The sequence below is a fragment of the Cygnus olor genome, chromosome 25 (assembly GCF_009769625.2).
Source record: "Cygnus olor isolate bCygOlo1 chromosome 25, bCygOlo1.pri.v2, whole genome shotgun sequence".
Classification (NCBI taxonomy): Eukaryota; Metazoa; Chordata; class Aves; order Anseriformes; family Anatidae; genus Cygnus; species Cygnus olor.
In genome coordinates, this window is record NC_049193.1 from 3,381,296 (window position 1) to 3,401,585 (window position 20,290).

A 20,290-nucleotide genomic window follows, 5' to 3' on the forward strand; every position below is an offset into this window, starting at 1 on the left:
AGCCAAGCTTCAGGAAAAATAATCTGTCTGAACAGAAAGTGAGATTAATTGAGACAAAAAATCCAACACTTTCTTTGACAGAAACTAGAAGTTTTTAGCCTGAATCATGTTTGCTTCACCACTTCTTTCACCGCCGAGCTGTATTATGGACTGCACTGAGAATGCTCTATTCAAACAACTGGAGTTGGCATCCAGATTGAAGACTGAGGTCAGACTTGCTGATTTTACTTGCGATTACAGTGTAAAGGACAGGGCACCTAATCCCGAAAGTAACTTTAGAACCTTACTGTGTAATTGTCAGCTGAAACTTGAAACAGAGAACACACATTTGAAAGGCAACAGCAAGCATTACCATGCTGTGATGTTGATTTGAGTGTTAAGCTATGATTGTGTGGAGTGTCTCTGTCTTCATTTTTCACTCCTTTCACCAGTTTCTAAGCCAGAGTAGAGATCTCTAGATATACTCATGAATTATTTAGCCTTATTCTTTGTACTTCCCCAAAAGTTTCACTCAAGCCACCATTAAGCAAAGTTTTTACCTCAAAGAAGGCTGTCTGTAACGACAAGCCTCTCAAACCTCCAAACAATTAGAAAACCAATACCACTTTATACTTTTCACAACACACTACCAAGCAGATCGAAGTCAGCACTAAAAGAAAAACAAGTTATGGTGTTTCCTTGCCTGCCTACATGGAACTCTTCAGAAAAATCAATGCAAGCATCGTACAAAAACCTCTTTGGGCAACTTACTCAGATCCTTTGCTGCACTGAACACTATTTTAAGCTTGTGTCATCACTCGGATGATGGCAATGGAAACCGAAGACCCAAAGAAAGAAGGACATCTTATTATCCTTCTGCTAAAAACTCCAGAAGATCTTTTTGACAGTTAAAGTTAAATCGATTATTTTATCCACTAATTTAACACACTTCAATCCAAGCATCCTGGGAAACTGCCACGCCACAGATGTCCCCACAGTAACTGCAGGGGCACTTAGAATTCTTCTTGGGGTCAGATTCTTACTGTCATTATGGAATCCATGTATTTGAGCTCAGCAGCTTCTACCCTGCAACATAACTACTCATTTTAACCAGAAGTGAGATGTTTTATCAACAGTTAACTGTTTGAACCAAGGGACAGCATGCTGTTCTCTCTCAGCACTGTTGGTCACTGAAAAAAGCTGTCTGAAACATTCTTGTAGAGTGTTATTCCGCAGAGATCGCATCATTACATCATCATATATTTTCTCCTGGCTGCTGCACAGAGTGGATTCTCCTCATTTCTACAATATCCTTGGCAATTACTTTCAATCTAGCATGTTCCGGCATCTCAGAATGTGCTGTGTTCAGGGGAGATGAGCCATCCCTAAGAATTCTTTCCTTCATGTACACCTTTATTATAATCTGAAGGTTCCCACAATATTCTATATAACGCTTGTCATTTCAACACTAGATGGAAGACTCCAGATTTCATGGGTAACCCTAACAAAAGGGAAAACCCTCCAGTTCTCAAAAGTTAGGTTTGTGCTTCCAGCATCAAGTACATGGTAGGCACATCGAGCAGAACATCAAAAGCAAAACATTTCATTATAAAACCCGGATCATGAAATAGATTACCCAGTTTAATTCATGTTAGAAACCTGAGTTTTGCTTAGCCTGAAATTAAAACATTTTTTTTCTTTTAGCTTAATGGTGGTGGTTTTATTTTTGTTTTCATGTTAGCAATTAAGGGACAATATATTTCAAAACAGAAAAAGTGAACACCAGTGTCAAGGAGAAAGAAGCAGAGAAGAACAAAAAGCTTGTCTGGGGTCATGTAGTTAAAGATAAGGAAGAAAAAGGACTACAGTACACGGAAGTGGTCTTTGAAGGACCCAGAACAGTACAGATCTGTGTTACTGCTGCCTGCTGAGTGCACAACGCAGGCTAGAATTAATGGCATTACAATGAAGTAACAGCTAACAAGAATTCCACAGGAGATGCATATTCCGTATTTTCTGATGCTCATTGCCTCAATTTCTCTCTGTTCTTCTCTCTTTATTACAAAATTACTTCTTTCAGCTAAGACACCAATCAACGTATCTGAACAGGATTATTGGCAAAGACAGCTTTCAATATCGAGACAATTTGTAGAATGCATCTCTCCAAGTCAACCTGAAGAATTGCATGTCTTCCGAGGGATTAAAAACCTCCCTCCCGTTTGACACCATGCAAGATACCACTGGAAACATTACACTTAAACACCCAACTCTGAATTTAATTTTAAGGAGGTTTTACTGTACAACAACAACAAAAACACATTGCTGTTACATGATTTGATTTCCCAACTTAACTGCAAAGCATTCTTCTGTTTTCCCCAAGCAGACAGTTAAGCTTTATTATCACAATGACTGCAGTAAGACAAAACAGGACCAGAGGCTCAAAATCCTACATCAAAACTGAAAAGACCATCAATTTCATGTTTGCAAAGTACATACCTTCTGCATATAACCTTTCTGCGAGGAACACTGCATCACGGTAAGCGTAGTGGTTAAGTGCTTGCCATATAGCAGCCTACAAGACAAGAAAATAGTCTAGGTTTAGAGAGAAGCTTTAAAACTACAGAACTCATTAGGCTCTTGCTATCAAAAAGCAAAGCTGTTTTGTTGTCCTGGAGTGACAAGAAGAAAGGACATGGATAAATATGACGTTTTAGTTGTTTCTACTAGTAGTAAGGAGATTAAAAGCAAAACCATCTTTGCACTGATACCACAAACCGATCTGCGACAACTGTTTCTCACTGGTTACCATACACAGCCGTCTATAAACCTCAGCCAGCGCGCGCTTCCACTCATGAGTGTTTTACCCTTGTGCCCGAGCAGGGATTATCACCAACTACCAAATAATTAGGCATTTTATCACCAACTATCAAATAATAATGCATTAAGAATAAAAACATCCCCAACTGTTTAGCAGAGCACCATCTTGCTCTTGGCTCTTCACGGTGCCTAAGGAAGGAAAAAAAAAAAGGCAAGCATACCCAACGCATTTTAATGCGTTTCCCATTTAAACCATCTCACCTCAAGACAGGACAAACTGAAAACCGACAAGACTAGGAATCACATCTGGGTCTGAGGTTGTCAGTGTAAGCCTGCTGTTTCTTAAGCATATGAAATACACAGAGTTTTCCTTGATGAGGCATTGGCGTCCCTTTAAGAACCAAGATTAAAGTGATCCACTGCTTTTTGTCATGGTTTTGTTCGGGTCTTCGCTCACCAGCCACCGCTTCACCACGGCGGATTAGGGTTGGGAGGTCTCACAAGAACATATGCGATGCAATGGGATGGACAAACTGATCCCTACACACATACGAAGGCTGCTTTTTGCTCGTACACCCACATTCGGCCAAAGCCAGCCACCTGCTTAAGGGCACCAATCTTCCTTTTTCAAAGTTTAGTGTCTGGGGCTGTCGGTATTCAAGCAACCTCTCAAGATGGCATTACTCCAGGGAAATGCAAATCCAACACACATATAGGCGCATAAACCTCACGCACGTTGGAGTAGCTGTGGTAATTACCTGCCCGGTATCCTTATTAGCAGAGTTAAAAGCAAGAGCTGTCCAGCAAAAGGAAGAACAGGGCTGGGGGATGCAAGTTTTGTTACACTATGCAGCGATTTTCTTTGGATCCGATTAAAATAACTCTAAGTAAAGGGGTGGGAGGGAAAAAAGAATCCCTTTTAACATCTGCTCAGTCCTTCCTCCCCATCCATTAAAAGCTGTGGTATGCATGCTTATCAGGGGTTGTTTTCTGAGGTTCGATGGGCTGGGACAAGGACGGCAGCTCCTTCCCATCTGGCAGCCTCGCTCCAGTTCCCGAGCCGTTTCCCACAGGCCAGCACACAGCCATTTTGCAGGAGTTGTGCTATAACTGATCCAAACTAGGTCTGAACTCATGAACTCAAGGCTCTGTGCTCTAATACTTCTCCAATATTTATCAGCAACGGAAAACACGAACAGAATCTAGCTTCTGACACCCCATCAGACGCTGCAAAACTAAAACGAGACTTCCAGAACTAAAGCAGCAAGCACCCTGTAATGCCATCTCCAGTAGGCAAAGCAAGTGCCAATTCCAATTAAAAAACCCAAACGTCAGAGGCAGTTACACGGACCATATGCTACTTCTTCCAACACAAACTTGACAAAGTCAGGGTGTGAAAAATGTGCGAGTTCTCCTCACGGGAAGCCTACACAGCCCTTATGAACAGTACACACCAGAGCTTCCAGTTACTACAGAGAATATTTTATGCACCATCTCTACAGAGATGCTGTTTTCCTCTACCAGTAGGCCCCAGCAGTACATTTTAAAAAATCAACAGGTCCTTTTAAGCCTGTATGAAAAGTATTTAACCATGGATTCTCTCGGCTTGATTATAATAATATAAACACATTATTTCTCTCTGGCTGTATTCCACACTTCAGATAACTTCAGCCTCAGCATCTGCCTGCAGAGATTACTCTGTTTTTACCTTGAAAAGCTCCAAGGCTGTTTATTGTTCTGTGCCCCTCGGACAGCATGGTACAAGAAGTACAAAACAGGAGGGTGTTAAAACCTTTCGGGCTAAATCCAGGTTAGAGCAGCCTAACATCTCCTTTTTCTCCTGCTCTCAGAAACAGCTCTTCCTTTACCAAGCCACAAGTGACATTCAGATGAACATATTCGAGTTGTGCTGTTCTTAAGGTTAAAAACACTGTCTTTACAGGGACATAACTCACCATGCTTACAAAACAGAGGGGTATGGGGGCGGTGGTGGTGAAACCAACGCCATTTCACTTCTCAAACAGGAGCAAATTGCCAGAAACAACCTTGCCAAAGGCCAAGAGGGGACCCAAGTCGTTTTTGGCTACATCGCAGCCACACGATAAAAGGCACGCTGCAGACTGGCTCAAGCGACGATCCTTGCTGAGCCGAGTCCTGGAGCAAGTAAAAAGCCAGCTGGTAATATGCAATAATTATCGTTTAGCAACTGAAATGGTGCAAGTTGGAATCCTGCCTTCAACTGAAGGAGTCTGAAGACCGGATCCTTGCACGCGCTGTCCTGCAAGAGCAGGATGAGGGAAGGAAGGTGGCAGGGCAGCAGCCGGACCTACACCAGGATTTTCTACGAAGACAGCAGATGTCTGAGCTACAACTTGGTTTCAAGCTGCCAAAAGTGAGCATTTCTACAGTGCCCTTTAGGGAGCAAGCCTGGGACAGGAACATCAATCTCCTCGCAGAGCAGCAGCTCGGTTTGTTCTAGCGGAGGGTCGCTGCATCTCCCCAGCGTCAGCGGCACACAACTGCTGACCCACGCCATGGTGGTTTGGAACAGGAAACTTTGGAGGCATTTATCCAATAAAAACTATTTAATCCCGAAGGCCTTTGGAGGAGGACAATCCAGTACAGCCACAAATACAATCCAAACGCAGCCTTAGTTTCTTCCCCATGGTAGTGATCAAAGTTTAGATGGAACCTGCCAGCTGAGATTTAAAAAGCCACCTCCTTGGGGGTGCGCAAGGCAGTTAAGACACTTTGGTTGTCACGTCTGTTCTCAGGGCTACAAGCAAATATGGACAGGAGGGGAGCCTGAAGCATTTCATGGTTTTATCATGCTTCCAGGATAAAAACCTCTCCAGGTCCTAGTCAGCTGTGCTACTGATTACATACAGTAATTCGCAAATAAAGAGAACAGAGAATCCCCAAACTACCACACCAACTACAGCTCCGTGGCAAGGCATCCTCAGAAAGGAAAGCAAGAAAACAAAAGCTGGCTCACACATTCATCTGTGATCCAGCAAATCCTGTGCGTCGTCCAAGTATCACCCTACATCTAATCCCAAGATCTCTTAAAGGATAAGGGGACACCTCTGACAGTTACGTGGCCCTGGAAATTATTTTCAGAGCTTTACAGCCTATTGTCATGTTAATCAATCCGTTCCTATCGTGTTTTAAGATTTGTTCGGGGCGAGCAGAAAGTTTTCAGAGACAAACTTTGCTACATTTACTAGTTAGGAAAACTTTCTCCATTAAATAATCAGACACTTAGTGGTATTGCATGCTTTCAGCCATGACAGCAATCTTGGAGTTCAAGCGCTATTCGAGTGGGTCACAGCAGATGATCACCTTGAAAAGCCAAATTCCAAGGAAAGCGTTCATTTGTTTCCAAGATGTTTTTCAGAAATATTTGGAAGGCATCCAAACCTGCATGGGATACAAGGCTTCATGCCTGAGCTGAAGAGTTTTAAGTTGACCACGTCAGGAAGTACAATAACGGTCTGTTGTCTACATAAAGCGAGTAAAAGTACCAGAGTTTGAGGAATTAAAAGAAAAACTAACCAATGAACTGGATGCCTTTAGCGACATTAGTTTTGTATAATTAAGGTGTTCCACTTACAGGACAAGATACACATTATTTATCTGTCATACTTTGTATATCATGACCATAAAGATGACAGTTCTTGCCTAGAATACCAAGCCCTGTAGATGTCTGAAAGGAGAAAACAGACAAACGGAAGAAATTTCTGCAATGACAAAAAAAGGAGAAGCAGCGTCAACTTTTTCAGACGTACTGCCAATAAATAAATAAATAGAAAGCCAGAGACAAGTACACGGACTCCAGCTACAGTCAGCTTCATCCAAATGTGTGCTGCAAGATGGAGACTGATTGTTGGACACGACACGAGTGAGAAAACAAGCGGGAGCTGGTTTGGAAGTACAGATCCAAGACCTACATCGCTACTCACAGCCATGGCACAGAGAGGACTCCAGCTTGCAACAGCAGATCCAGGCAAAACCAAAATGTCAACTTTGTTTTGGGTGATGCACTGGCAACTTTTTTTGTCTTTAAAATCAAAGATATGACCTAGGCTTCAGCAAGTAACAAATCCTAAACTTCCCAGTATTGCTGTCAGCAAAGAACAGCAGCGAACGGCAGTCAAATCACCAACTAAAAGTGATTTGGCATTCGAAGTAGACAGAATCTAACTAGATATACTCAACGTAGTGAAGCCCCATCAAAACTTCCAAGCTGATAAGAGCTTGAGAATTGCACTAGATAGGTCATTATCTCTCTGAAAAATTAAAATAAGACTGCGCATTTCTATTGGGGAACTCTCAGAATAGCAAACATTTTCCACTTGGTTAGTCTAATTAGCACAGCACTGGAAACATTAAATATTGTTTCCTGTCATTCACTCTGAAATGCATTCTTGCTTCCTTTTCGACTGTAACCCCATGTTTTCCTAGAATACCCAAGTGCTGCAAAACACCAGCCCAGCTCCAAGGGTAACGACAATGGCATCAGTACGGCCACAGCAGAAAATGGAGCTGGTGGCCAAAAGCATTTCCAGGAGCACACTGACCCTTGCTCTCCAAGCGGACCAGCAGAACAGTGGCATCGAGAACGCAAACCCTGACTCTACCAGAATGTCATCGTTGCCACTATCTTGCACAGGCAGGGTCAAGTCAGCAGTGCGGTCTTCCAGGCAAGAAGTCCTTCTTTCCTCTCCCCATCCTCTTTTCCTTAAAAGGAGAGCGGAGAGCCAAACACGAGGATTTTCACAACGTGCATTACAGAGCACAATTCCTGTACGACCAAGGCATATTTAGTAAGACGTTTCCGACATAACTAGAAAAAAAAAATCTGTTAAGATATAAAAATAATTTAAAAAAAGGAATGTGAATGAGGTTATAGTATCATTAACAGAAAATTATAGAAGAGTTAGAGTACAGAGGACAGGTGGAAAGAAACAGCCAACTTATCCTGTGAATCACGCCTTTTGGATGGGAAGACTGCAAAAAAGAGCAGGAAGCCCATCAGGGCAACTGCAGCAAGACTGAAATACGGCAGAACCTCACAATTTACGTTATTTTCTCCCCTAGATCTCCCGCGGCTCTGAAAATACGAACTCCTTGGGAATAAGGCACGTCCTCCGCCTGCACTGCGAGCTTTCCAGACGAGCCAGCAGCAGAGGTAGGAAGGTGAGCACGGAGAGGCATCAACAGGTCCCCCGAGGGGCAGCACAAGCGGCCTGCTCTGCACGCAGCCCGCCACCTCCCGAGGGGAGGCCGTCTGCCCGGGGCCGGGGCAGCCGAAGAAGAGGCAGCAAGGCCGCAGGAAGCTCCCCCCGGCCGCTCGGGGGATGGCGAAGGGACACCCGGAGGCCAGCCGCAGCCCGGCAGCCCCCCGGGACGGCCGGAGAAACCGGCGAGGAGCTGCCGGAGCGCCCCGAGGCCCGGCCGAGACAGGGCAGCGCCGCGAGCCCCAGGCCCGAGCGGCTCCCCCCGGCCCCCGGGACAGGCCCCGGCTCCCCCCCCGCTAGGCCCGGCCGGGCCTCGGGGCCTGGAGCGCGGCGGCGAAGCCCGAGCCGGAGCTCGGCCCGCAGGGGGTCGGTACCTGGACGGGTTCCTGCAGCACCGTCATCCTGCTCCCCCGGCCTCCTCCTCCTCCTCCTCCTCCTCCGCCGCCTCCTCCTCGTCGTCGTCGTCGCCGAGCCCGGAGCGGGGCGGCCCCGGCCCCGCCTCAGTGCGCGGCCCAGCGCGGCGCGGCCCGGCCCCTGCTCATTTGAACTCCCAGCGACCGTTACCGGGAACGAGGTGGGCCGAGGCCGCCCGAAGCTGGCTGCGGAAACAGCCGAAGCTGGCGGCGGAAACAGCCGAAGTTGCTGACGGAAATAGCCGAACCTGCTGGAGGAGCACACGGAGCGCCCCGCGGAAAGAGCCGAAGCTCGTCGGCGGAAAGAGCCGAAGCGCCCCGCGGAAACAGCCGAAGCTGCTGGCGGAACACACGAAGGGCTCCGCGGAAAGAGCCGAGTGCTGGCGGAACGGCCTCGCTTAGCGGAGCCGCTCGAGTGGTTCCGGAGATTGCCGAGCTCTGTGGCGGGGCGCGGGGTGCGCTGACCCCCTCAGAGCCGGGCGGTTTTTGCCCCTCACAGCCAGCAGGGCGGCGGCTGCCTCCGGTCCTCTTCCCTCGAAATGCCACCACAGGAGATTAAAGCTTGCGTTTTGTACCAAAAGATGGGGTTCTTGGGGTGTCTTGTCTGTCAGGAAGCCTCGGCAACCCTCACCAGCGGCCTGGGGTCTCCCTCACACCATGTCCACAGGGGCAAGGGGGGTAACTTGACAACGGACATTTCAATCTGTGTGAAGGTGCCAGTTTGCCTCCAATCACCAGGTACAGGGAGGGCTCTCTTCCTTTCCCAAAATAATGGAATAAAGATGCACAGCTACACTTCAGTTTATTAAAAATATTCACCTATCTTTAGCCACCTGCAGCTCACAGTGACCGTCCTCCAACACCCTTCGCAGGCTTCCTGTAATAAAACAGCCACACACCACCAACATACACACACCCCACTGTTCACAGGCTCTCTGCTCCCTCCTTCCTCTTACACTCACGCTCAACTCCTTGAAGGACAGATCCTGGCACCCGCCGATGCGCTGCTGAGCACGGCAGAGCAGCTGTGGGAGCAGGAGGTTGCTCCTTTACACGAGAATAAAGCTCTGTGTACGTTGCTTATGTTGAGAAGTTGTGTGGAGAGCAGGAAGGATTGGTCTGCCTGCTTCCCCAGTCCCTTTGCAGGTCTCTGCATTTCTGAAAAGCGTATTTACAGGTTTGCTATCGCTCCAGCAAATCTGCAGGTGTTTGCTTTCAGGGTGTGGGCAGGCTGGCACAGAAAGAAAAAGCTTGCTTCAGTCCACGACCTGGAACAAATAAAACGAAGCAGTGCTCTCCCCAAGGACAGATACCTGGCTCCCTACCAGGTTGATTTGAGCCATTTTGCCCCAAACACGGTGAAGTGTTTCCCTCCCCGAAGGGCCTTTGGCATCACCTGCCGTGATGATGGTGACGGTGGTGTGTGCATACGTGGGTGTGCGTGCGCGAGGCTGCATTTTGAGGCACGCAGTCCATCCTCATCACCCTTATCACAATCTCTGCCCTGCCATGTGCAGCTGATAACTCCCCAGGAGGAAAGCTGGCTCCATCTGTCTCTCCTGTTTCACGGAGGCAGCGCTGACTTTCCTGACATCCAGACCGTCTTTGGTATGAGTCTGCCTTATCACAGGCTGAGGAGATAGAGCCACAGTCTCTCCTTTGAGTGGGGGAGTATTTTTACTTCTTGGAGTCTCCTGGACTCCAAGTAAAGCATCTGAAATATGAAAGAGCACAGCACGTGACCATTGTCTTGGGACATCTCAATTTATAGGGATGCCTCTAGCCCTGAAGCGCAGTTCTGCATATAGGGTCACTCGCTGGTGTCAACAGATGCTTTGTGTAAATGTCCATGGGACTAAAACTGTCTGTTCCTCGGCATCCTCTTCTTTTCCAAAGGAGGCAGGGCACAAAGGCACATGCAGAGGTGCACAGCTGTACAGATACAGAGCTATATGCTGCACCTGTTCAAGTGCATCGTTCCAACCTGCTTCAGCACAAATCAGCTTTGTTTTACCCTAAAGAGACAGAACAGGTCCCCAGAGGGAAGCATGGTTGACTTACCTCAGGAGTGCTTCAAAGGCTGGATTTCTCAGCCCTTGCATTTTTGTCTAGTTCTTCCCATCATTTTCCACTGCTCCCTTTCTGCCTGTCTGTCTGCAGGAGTCTCTGCTTTTCATTTAGTGTCATCCCTATCTGCACAGAAGCTGGGGGCTTGAATGCAAGGCGTGCACTCTGCATACGGGAGCAAGAGCACGGCCTCCTGACTTGCCAGGGCAGGCACATCACAGCTAGCGGGGCCACCGGCCTCTGTTGTGCATTTCCCCTGCAGGTTGGGGCAGATCCCTCGCCTCTGCTCCGTTCCTGTCTGTAACAGCACGTTCCTCTGCAGGAGCCAACGCCACGGTGGTGGCAAGGGCAAATGTGACCCCAGAGTAAGTGCAGCAAGCAGTGTCCCTTCTCGCACTGTCACCACGGTCCTTTACCAGGTTAGAACACATGTAGTACGCTAAAGGCATGAAATGCCCCGATTCTCCCTAGTGGGAGCTGTAGAAATACCACGGACAGGAGCTAAAAATCTAATCTCACATCTATAAACAGCTTATGTTGCTTTTTACAAGCATTTCTATCAAGCAGTGGGAATTGAAAGCAGCTGTTACTCAGTCACTGCACAGAAATGAGCAAGTGGCAGCTGAAGGCAGCCACGGCAAAGCAAAACACCTCCAATTTCTAGTCCAAGCCATGGCGTGAGGACAGGGGAATATGGAGCAAATCAAAGGAAAGCATTATCTGCTCCCAGGTGCTCTGCTGATGGGGGGCTGAGTTATCTGTCATGAATTATTCACCACTTCTAAGGACGCTAGGATGATTTTCTGCAGGTAGGAAAAGAGCTGGCAGCTCACGTCACACAGCCCCCAGGGAGCTTCTGGCTGCGGACATGCTGTCCTGTACAGGACCATACAGAAAAGAAATAATGTTGTTAATGCTTTCTCTGTTTGAAAAAAAATAAACAAAGAAATAAATTGAAAAGAGCCTCTGGGCTCCTCTGTCCCTTTTCTGGCTGGGACAGGCGGATCAAGGAGAAGGTGCCCGCTGCTCTCTCCTGTGATGGGGGACAGCAGCAGGACCAAGCAGGTCCCTCCTCTCTTCGTGGTATGGTTCAGCCTGGACCTGGACAGAGTGCTCATGGAGCACCGTGCTGTAGGGTGGATGGGCTACAGGTCCAAAAAAAGGCCTGATTTTAACACAGAGAGGTGTGTCCTAAGAACAGGGGGTCATTGCATGCAGCCTGTCCCTCACTCTCACTTTGCTCCGAGCCTTCAAACCCCTAGTAGCAAGACACGGCCAGCTGCTGGCCCCACGTTGAGGGTGGGTGATGAGCAAAGACCCTCACGCCCGGTCTGAATTCCTCCCTCACTTCTAGAGGTCACGAAGCCTTCCCATGCTGCGAGAACATCCCACCAGCTCCAACCACGGGTAGCCCCAGTCTCCCCATCCACTGCTCCACTGACCAGACCAAAGCCACAGGTAAGGAAGGATGGAATGAGATTTAATGAGATAAATGTCACAGGAAAAACCTGAAAAGAATAATTTAGAGTTTAAAACCAAGTCGTGGACTTATCCCGTTGTATACCGAGGCTTGGGCAGATGCACGGAGGCTAAATCTGCGCTGGGGCTCGTGTGGAATGTTCTGCCAACAGGGGACATCTGGGGAAGAGGGGACGCGGACACAGGAATCTCACAGTTCGTGGTGCTCAGGTGGGTTCCAACATTTCCGAGAACCTGGGAGACAATCATGAGAGGGCTTAATGCAATGAATCCGTGCAACGAGAGCGCCGCTTCCCAGATAAACCCCAAATGTCAATAACCATAATTCCATGCCATTAAAAAAAAAAAAAAAAAGTTTCATGCAAATAGTTTTGGGTAGAATTGCATCTCCCTGGCAGCATTTGCCACCCAGCTGCCCGTATTGCTGAGCTGATGAACAGGAGCCGGAGAGAAAGGGATTGAAAACAAGATAAAATGGGCACCGAACATTCAAAGTTCAGACTTCTGTCTCCCTTGGCTTTAACCTTCTGATGCTTAAAGAGATTTGCAAAGGGAAGAAATAAAAGAGATCTTTAAATGTTTAATTTGTGTATTTAGCAGTTTCTGAAGGTCTTTTTTTTTTTTTTTTTTTTTTTTTTTTTTTTTCCCTGCTGCCCTCTGCACAGCTGAGGAGAGGAAAAATGCTTAAGAAAAAAAAAAAAAGCGAGATAAAAGCATAAGAAACTGGCAGGGGTGAGTGGGGCCAGCTCTTAGTAATTTGGATTTTCTTTTAAACTGAATACATTTCAGAGGAAAAGTTCATCCTGAAAGACACTTGTTTATCTGTTTTCCTCAGGCAGCCTTAGAGGAATGCAAAAAGCTTAACAAGCAGCAAGGGTACGTTTTCCATATTCTTTCTAATGTTAATGGGAATGTTGGTATTTTTTTAAGCATTAACAAGGAAACTTCTGAACTACTGTGCTAAGTAGTTAATATTTTAATATTTTCTTAGCATCTAGTCAGTCACAATTTTTAAAATATTTACGTCCACCAGCATGAGTTACACGTGCAGGTTTTTTAGGCAGGGCTTCCAATGTCAGACCAAAGAGGGGAGACCCTGATGGACTCACCTGAAGTTGGACTCAGCCAGACATGATGTGCTTGACAAAAGCTGAGGAGGAAAGGAGAAGTGAGAGCACAACCCTGCTGGGAGCTGGGGGGCAGAGGTCCCCAGGGCACCCAGGGACAAAGGGGACTTGCCTTGGCAGAGATGCTCTGCCAAGACCACGATATCTCCTTCTATTCCCACTTTCCACCCCAACCCCATCTGGAGAGACACCAAACCCCTCTTGGAGACAAGCCAGTCCCACTATTCCCAGTTTTCTGAGGCCATGGGGAATGGATACCCTCTTTTCCTCAATGCTCTCCAATTTTAGGGGTTCCCAGAGTTCATGCCAGACTTTCGCCCTCTTGGAGCCACGAGCAACCTGCGTCTCCAAACGTTCCCAATTAGCTTCTGCTGTGAAAGATGCTGGCTTTGTTTATTTTTGATGGCTTGCAGCAAAACAGTGCCAGCACTGGGGATAAATCTGTCCCAAAGCCCTTCGAAACATGCTGTCTTCAGCAGCCTTTGCTGGAAATCACTGGCACAACCGCTGTGTTCCCACCCCAGCTGGGATCCCATCTCACATCTCTCCTTGAAGAGGCTTTCGAGGATGGTCCACACCTTCCTCTCAGTGATCCCCAATGTCCTCACACATTTTGTGCCCTAAGACAAGACCGCTGTGTCTGGGACAACCCCAGCAGGAACCTCGTGCTCCTACCTTCGTAGTTGATACAGCCATTGGCATCTTCTTGCCCTGCCATGAGCTGCTCCACCTCGCTTTCTGTCATCTTCTCCCCTGGAGGAGGAGGATGGAGAGGTGAGGGGACGGCTGTGGCCCTGCTGTGACCCTCCTGTCCTTCTTCCAGAGAGCCAAAGCCACCAGTAAAGGAAAAGGGGGTTAAATAGGTGGGAGATTGTGCAGAGAAGACCAAGGTGTGGCCGTTGTCTGACAGTCGAGGATGATGTGGACTCTCCAGCTCACTTGGGTCACGCATGAAGCTACGGCTTCAGATGGAAAAGCCATGATTTTGGGAGCCATCAACTCCTACAGAAGCCTACAAGCAGCAGGGTCTCTCCAGCCAACAAACCCAAGCTATTTGCCCCAGAAGAGCTCCCGGGTGGCCCGTGGCCTGCTCCCCTCCCCAGGCAGCCCGTACCCAGCGTGACCAGCACGTGGCGCAGCTCTGCCCCCATCACCATCCCGTTGCCCTCCTTGTCGAAGACGCGCAGCCCTTCCACAAAGTCCTCGAAGGTGCCCTGCTCCCTGTTGCGGGTGAAGTGCTGCAGGATGGGGAGGAAGGTCTCAAAGTCCAGCACCTTTGTGTTCATTTCTGAAAGGGGAGGAGGAGAAGAGGTCAGAGATGAACCCTATTAGGCTGAACTCACCCTCTGAGGACCTCCTGGTTAACCTTTCTGGGTGTCATTTCCATCTGAGAAGACCCACAAGGTGATGGGACTGTTAGGACGTTATACTCAAGACGGGAAGATACAAGGACTAACTATCAGCTGGGGACTGCACACGGGTTGCTGGTATTAGCCCAAAATTCAAACCAGGGGGTAGGTCCTCAGCCACCAAAGCAGCGTGGCTGCAGTGGGACTGGCTGGGTTGCACTGCTTTGCAGTTTTCCAGCTCAGGATCCAGTCTGCTTGCATCAGCTACCACCGTCCCCACTGGGGACAGCCTGTCCCTTAGGTCAGTCATGGTACGGGGCTGGGTGGGAAGAAATTACGCAGGAGTGAAGCCTCTCTGCATCATTTTCTTTCTAATTTCTTCGTCTTGCAGGGTTCCAGGGGCTATGTCCCTCCACTGTCTGTCTGGGTTTGCATATCCCACCCTGTCCCACGGCCCCGGTGTGCTGTTACCTTCTGGTTTTGGCTTGCCCAGCACCTTCAGCACCTCTGCGTTGGTGGGGTTGTGACCGAGCGCCCTCAGGACGTCCCCGCACTGCGCGTAGCTGATCTGCATGGCTCCCGTGGGCGTGCGGTCAAACAGGCTGAAGGCTTCCTTGAACTCTACAGGGAGGAAGAGCTCGGCTGCCCCCTGCCCATGCCGGCCCCGTGTCCCACCCTACCAGGAGCAGGGTGGCCAGGAGAGGGTGGGACACGCGGGAGTCCCCATACGGAGCTGGATGGATGAATCCTGCCGGGGTTCCTGCACCACCTTGTGCTGGCAGCACCAGGTGCAGGCTGCTGTCCTCGCTGCAGATCATCCCCTTTGCTCTTCCCCTTCTTGACTCAGGCCTCCTGGGGACCCCACGACCCTCCCTCCGCGCCCCCACCATGCCCACAGCGCCCCATCTGCTCCAGACCCAGCCATGCAGGCACCGCGCGGCACTGCTCGTGTTCAGGTAGGGTCACCACGTCCACCCAGCCTTGCACCTTACACCAGCCCTGCTTGGGAAGACACAGGAGATCCATTTCTGAGCTCAAATTATCACCCCTTTGAGCGTTACCTTTTACCTGCAGGAAGAAGGCCTAAATTAGGACGAATTAGGGTCTCTCTCCTCCTTTACACGATGCTTTTTACCTTCCTAACCTACTGCTGGATTCTCTCTTTGGTCCCCATGTTGCCTACATGGCCACCAGATGTTGACTGCATGGCCAGCCACGCTCCTCTGCAGCTCAGAGCCTCATCGCTGCCTCCCCCAGAAGGCTTCTCCCCTCCAGCAGGCTCCTTGCTGGCATTGAGGTGCAAAATGTGGAGAACCCAATTCTCCAGGAACCCCCCAACTCCTTACCCTCCTGGGGCGAGCCAAGGGTCCTGAGCCTGGCGGCTGGTACCTGCCTCTCCATCTGCCCCTCATGGGCAGTGAGACGCTGGTTTTCCTGCACCAGATGCTCCACCAACTCCTGGCTTTCATCCTGCTGCCTCCAGACCCATGAGCCCACCTGAGCAGCTGACACTCACAAGTGGGCAACCAGCCTTTCCAGCCAGTCCACGTGGATGCTCAGAGCTGTGAGTTTAACGTCCATGGCTCTAACAAGCTCCAGATTCTGGTCCATCTTCTTCATGATGCCCAGCACTAGCTCGCTGGAAGCGGAGCAGCCGCTCCTCCCACTGGCGCGCGGGATGAGACGGTCGCGGTCTCCATGTGGGGTTGGAGACGCGATGGTTTGGGATATATTGCTTTGGATTTGGTGGTTATCATTGCCTGGGGCTTTGAGTTTGCTACTTGGCATTTTTATATCTTCTGTTGAACTTCACTGTCCCCTGGATGTGTCCCCGTGGTGCCCATGGCATGGATCTGTGTCCCTGTAGGGCTGCCCAGCACCTCGGGGTGCTGCTGTTTGCCCATTTGACCTCACAATGGCTCTGCCTCTGCAGGTGGCATCTGGGGGGACCCAGGGAGGGCCAACACCACCTGCAAGCCCCTGGGCCAAGAGGACACTCGGTGATGTCCCCTCTTGCCCCAGCACCAAGGCCTGATAACCTGGAGCACATCACACGCTTGGGGACATTGCTGCAGCTTAAATCCAAATATCTTCCAAATCTCTCTCTTTCCTCCTTTCAAAACCCGGCCTGGGGGCTGAGCCTGCACAGCACTCATCTGCTCCTCCCAGTACTCCCAGCAGGACGTGCCCTCAGATCTCGTCCCTCCCCTGGCCTGCACCGAGGCACTGGAACTTCCCATGAGAGATGAGAACGCCCAAGCCCCGCGCAGATCGGGCACGGGGCTGTCTCTGTGTCCCAAAGGCTGCTCCTGCAGTACAAACCCCAGACTGTGCACCAGGCTGCATCTCTCCCCGTGAACAGAAAACACCTTTTTCCTTGCCGGGCTGTGAAGCTGGGATTATCCCGTTCATTTGGGGCGCCCTCAGTGCAGAGCAAGGAGCCAGGGGCTGCTCACTGCTCCCTGGTGTCTCAATCCCAGCCACATCCCTGAGCCAGCTCCTGGTCACCTCCTCTCCTGCCTCCTTTCCCATCTCCTGCTGCAGAAAAATCTGGAGGAGGGACTCCCCGTGTCTAATGCCATCTGAGGGGGAGGCGGTGCCCGCACTTACCTTCGATCTGCTCTGCCGTGAATTCGATCTGTCGGGAGAAGAGAACAAGCAGGGCATGAGGATGGTGTTGGGGGCAGTGAAGGGGCTCAGCCCTGCCTTTGGGCACCTTCCCGGGCTCTGCAGCCTGCTCAGGGTGGTGGCCATGCCCGTGCCATGCCCATGCTGTGCCTGTGCCATGCCCGTGCCCGTGCCGTGCCCATGCCATACCCAGGAACACTCCCACCCTCATCACAGAACCAAAAACCCCATGGAAAGCACAGCCAGCAGCAGTGCAGCGGGCACAGGGAGGATGCTCAGACCACAGTAGGGTAGCACGGATGTCATTTCGAGGCTTGACCCCGAGTTCAAGTGATTAAGCAGCCTCTGTGCTGAGCCTGCTGTTAACAACCCCCCTGCCGCAGCTCGGGCTTAAAAATGTAACCGTAACCTGGGGAATCGCGGCAAAAATGAGCTCCCGTTGTGGGGACTTGGATAAAAGGTGCCATCCCATGGAGGAGGCGATGAGGGGGCAAAGTGCTTTAGGATGCAGGCAGCGGGTGGCGGAGATGCTTTTAGAGCTGCGGTGGCCCCGGAGCTGCTGCGGGGCGTTCGGCTCCGCAGCCCGAGCCAGCGCGATTTCCTCGGCTCTGCGGCACGCAGGGCTGGATGGGGGAGGATTAAACCCCCCCGGCGAGGAGAGCATCGCTGCCAGCTCGCTGCATCAACGCAGTGGGATCGTTTTCCCCTCCCAACCCCAGCTCCTAGATGGAAGGGCTGACGCCAACTCGCGTGGTGCCTCGCATCGCCCGCGCCTGGCGGGCGACAGCACGATGGAGGCACGCGATGCCTCCATCCCTCGCTCACCTTCACGCTCCTGGGATCGAAGGCGAGCTCCCTGGGCACCTCCGGGGCTGCAGCCGCTTTGGCTGCATCCTTTTTGGGGTCGGGTTTTTTGAGCGGCATCTCGCTGGGAGCTTTGCAGAGGTTCAAGGCTGAGTCCTCCGGGCTGGCGAAGCAACGGAGCGCAGGGCTGAGAGGCAGGGGCTGCTCCTTCCCTTATAAACCCAGCCCTGTCCTCACCCCGCAGGGGCAGGCCAGCTGCTGGAGCAACTGCTACTTACTATAAAAGGAAGAAAACTCAAACGAGAGGGGCCCCAACTCGACAATTGCCCATTGTCATCGGCTCCCGCGCGGCGAAGCCACCAGCCGCGAGAGGGGGGATGTCCCCCCCAGCACCTGCGCCGGGTGGGCTGCACGGGGGCCGCTCGCTAAAACAGCTCCGGAAACCTAAATACAGACAGCTCTGGGTGCCTGGCAAGGAAAAAGCAACGTGGAGAAGGTGCTGGAGGGGCTACGTGGCCACGCTGTGGGTAGAGGACACGTTCGCCTGCACCAGGGTGGCTAACAAGGGCGATGCAAACAGTGTGACCCTTAATTCATCAGCTCAGGATCTTTCCCCCTGCACTCCTGCACATCCCCATAGCAGCCCGCGGTGCTGGATGTGCTGCTTTGGGCGCTACCTGGACAGGGGAGGTTTCCAAAAGTGGCCTTGCTTTTTTTGGGAGGGGAATAAAAATAAAAAGTCCCACCCCTATAGCGAGGGATAGTTCTGGCAGCTGGGAAGTTCCTGCAAAAAGAGCCAGAAGAAACCATCGAGGTTCAGCATCCTGGCAAACGGTGCTGGAGGGGCAAACCGAGAGATCCTAAACCACCACCTTAAATGCAGCCAGGCTGCAGCAGAGCGTGGGGTTGCACCGAGAGCAAAGTGAGACCTGTTTTTTTTTTTTGGTAACAGAAATGGGGAGAAGCTATTTACGAGAGATGGGAGCACAACCCTGCTTGGGAGATGCTGCACGGCCTCGTTGCTCCCACGCCCGCCTGGGCTGGGCTGCAGGGACGGCTGCGAGCCGCTGGGTGGAACAGGATCCTGCGGGATGGATCCTGCAGGATGCGCACAGGGTGCGAGCCATCGCACTGATGCATATACCCCTGTGTGTGTACGTAGGTATACAGAATGCAGCTGTGTGCGTGCTCTCGGGAGGTATTTTCTAGGCTCGAGGCTCTGTCTCACTCCCAGGCTGTGCAGGAGCCAGGCAGCTCCTCCGCTTTGTGCCATTTCTCTGATCCCTGCGGAAAATGAAGGGCTCAGGGAAGATGCACACATGAGCAGGGAGGTCTCCGGCTGTAAATACTGAATCCCCTTCTTCCCATAAGGCAGAAAATTACCCTAGAAATTAAATTCTGAGCATGGCAGCTTTCAACTCCACTTTAATTCCTAGGGTAATTTCCCATCTTCTGTAAAGATGGGAGGGTCCTCACCCTGCACCCAGAGCCCCCGCTTTGGCCTCTTTTTTGCCAAAACGCTGCTCAATGCTGAGCTGCTGCCAGCCGGGTCATGGAGGTCTTTTGGCAGGAGGGAGCAGCTGAAAACTGCTGGGAAATTTGCTGTCTGCCATCGTCTCACGACTGCTGGAACGGATTTGGGGTCTGACCGGGCTGCGTGATGGGGCTGGGTGGGTGTCATTTGCGATGATTGCTTTCCCGATCTCTGCATAATAGAGCGAGCAATTTAGCAGAAAACAACATGTTTTGCTCGCTGCAAACTCTGAGTCTGGGTCAGGTTTCGCCTGCGGTGGGAATCAAATCGCCCCAGAGCTTTGCTGCCTCCCCCTCAGGCAGTATCGATCCCTATGCTCTGTGAAACACGGAGCCCGTTCCAAAATAACCTCACCTGAACCCCAACCGCACTCCCCGGGAGCTTCTTGGCCAGAAATCGGCACCCAGAAGAGCCTCCAGAAAACATTACTCCTGCAATTTAACTACTTAGCCCTTTTCTTGCCCTAAAACCCAGGCAACATCCAGATGAGCCCCTCGGTGAGGGAGACACCGAGCTGGGGTCAGCACCGACGCAGCACTCGGGCTGGGGGCTAAATAGGGCCGGGGTGACGGGCAGCTGCCAAACCTGCCCCGATCCCTCCATTACAGCTGCTCAACGAGGCAGGGGAAGCAACCCAGAGGCTTGCTTTCCTCTCCGATTTAATCCGAGCCAGCAGCAGCACCTCCTGAGCCCTGTCACCGGGATTTGCTTTGCTCTCCCAACTCTCTGCTCCGGTTTTGCTTGCTGCAGGAGCCGGGCAAAGCCTGACCTCCTCCAAGCAGCGGGGAGGCTCCTGGTTAAGACCAGAGCGAGCCCCCCCCGCCTGGTAAACCCAGAGGGAGGCCCCAGGGGG

The 20,290-nt window shown here is 50.8% G+C and overlaps 2 protein-coding genes across 14 annotated transcripts in view; both read right to left on the reverse strand.

Annotated features, from left to right (window-relative positions):
* Positions 1–8,738, reverse strand: part of CDC27 (cell division cycle 27) — a 33,006-nt gene extending 24,268 nt beyond the window's left edge. For 9 of the 12 annotated variants that reach the window (XM_040536608.1, XM_040536606.1, XM_040536604.1 and 6 more), the window contains exons 1-2: positions 8,411–8,738; positions 2,476–2,551 (exon numbers count right to left, since the gene is read on the reverse strand). In XM_040536608.1, the coding sequence (XP_040392542.1) occupies positions 2,476–2,551; positions 8,411–8,437 (103 nt within the window). In that variant the 5' untranslated portion in view covers positions 8,438–8,738. Of the gene's footprint in view, positions 1–2,475; positions 2,552–7,376; positions 7,514–8,410 lie in introns of those variants that run through there. The other 3 variants (XM_040536602.1, XM_040536605.1, XM_040536609.1) reach the window with 3 other exon arrangements.
* Positions 8,739–11,975: 3,237 nt separating this feature from the next.
* On the reverse strand, positions 11,976–18,123 carry MYL4 (myosin light chain 4). 2 transcript variants are annotated; one of them, XM_040536927.1, is made up of 7 exons: positions 17,925–18,123; positions 17,082–17,109; positions 14,943–15,092; positions 14,237–14,410; positions 13,798–13,875; positions 13,105–13,145; positions 11,976–12,229 (listed from the first exon to the last, which is right to left on the reverse strand). In XM_040536927.1, exons 1-6 carry the CDS (start codon positions 18,021–18,023, stop codon positions 13,117–13,119), a joined length of 558 nt encoding a protein of 185 aa, XP_040392861.1. In that variant the 5' UTR covers positions 18,024–18,123; the 3' UTR covers positions 11,976–12,229; positions 13,105–13,116. The 2 variants fall into 2 exon arrangements, with proteins under 2 accessions (XP_040392861.1, XP_040392862.1); XM_040536928.1 differs by lacking the exons at positions 17,082–17,109; positions 17,925–18,123 and adding an exon at positions 15,818–16,314.
* Positions 18,124–20,290: the final 2,167 nt, after the last annotated feature.

Excerpts from the sequence above, each read along its gene's own strand:
- MYL4 (XM_040536927.1), bottom strand. The coding sequence starts at position 18,023 with ATGCCGCTCAAAAAACCCGACCCCAAAAAGGATGCAGCCAAAGCGGCT. Across the intron at positions 17,110-17,924 it reads TCGATCCCAGGAGCGTGAAG|ATCGAATTCACGGCAGAGCA; the intron begins GTGAGCGAGGGA and ends TTCTCCCGACAG. Across the intron at positions 15,093-17,081 it reads CACGGCAGAGCAGATCGAAG|AGTTCAAGGAAGCCTTCAGC; the intron begins GTAAGTGCGGGC and ends TCCTCCCTGTAG.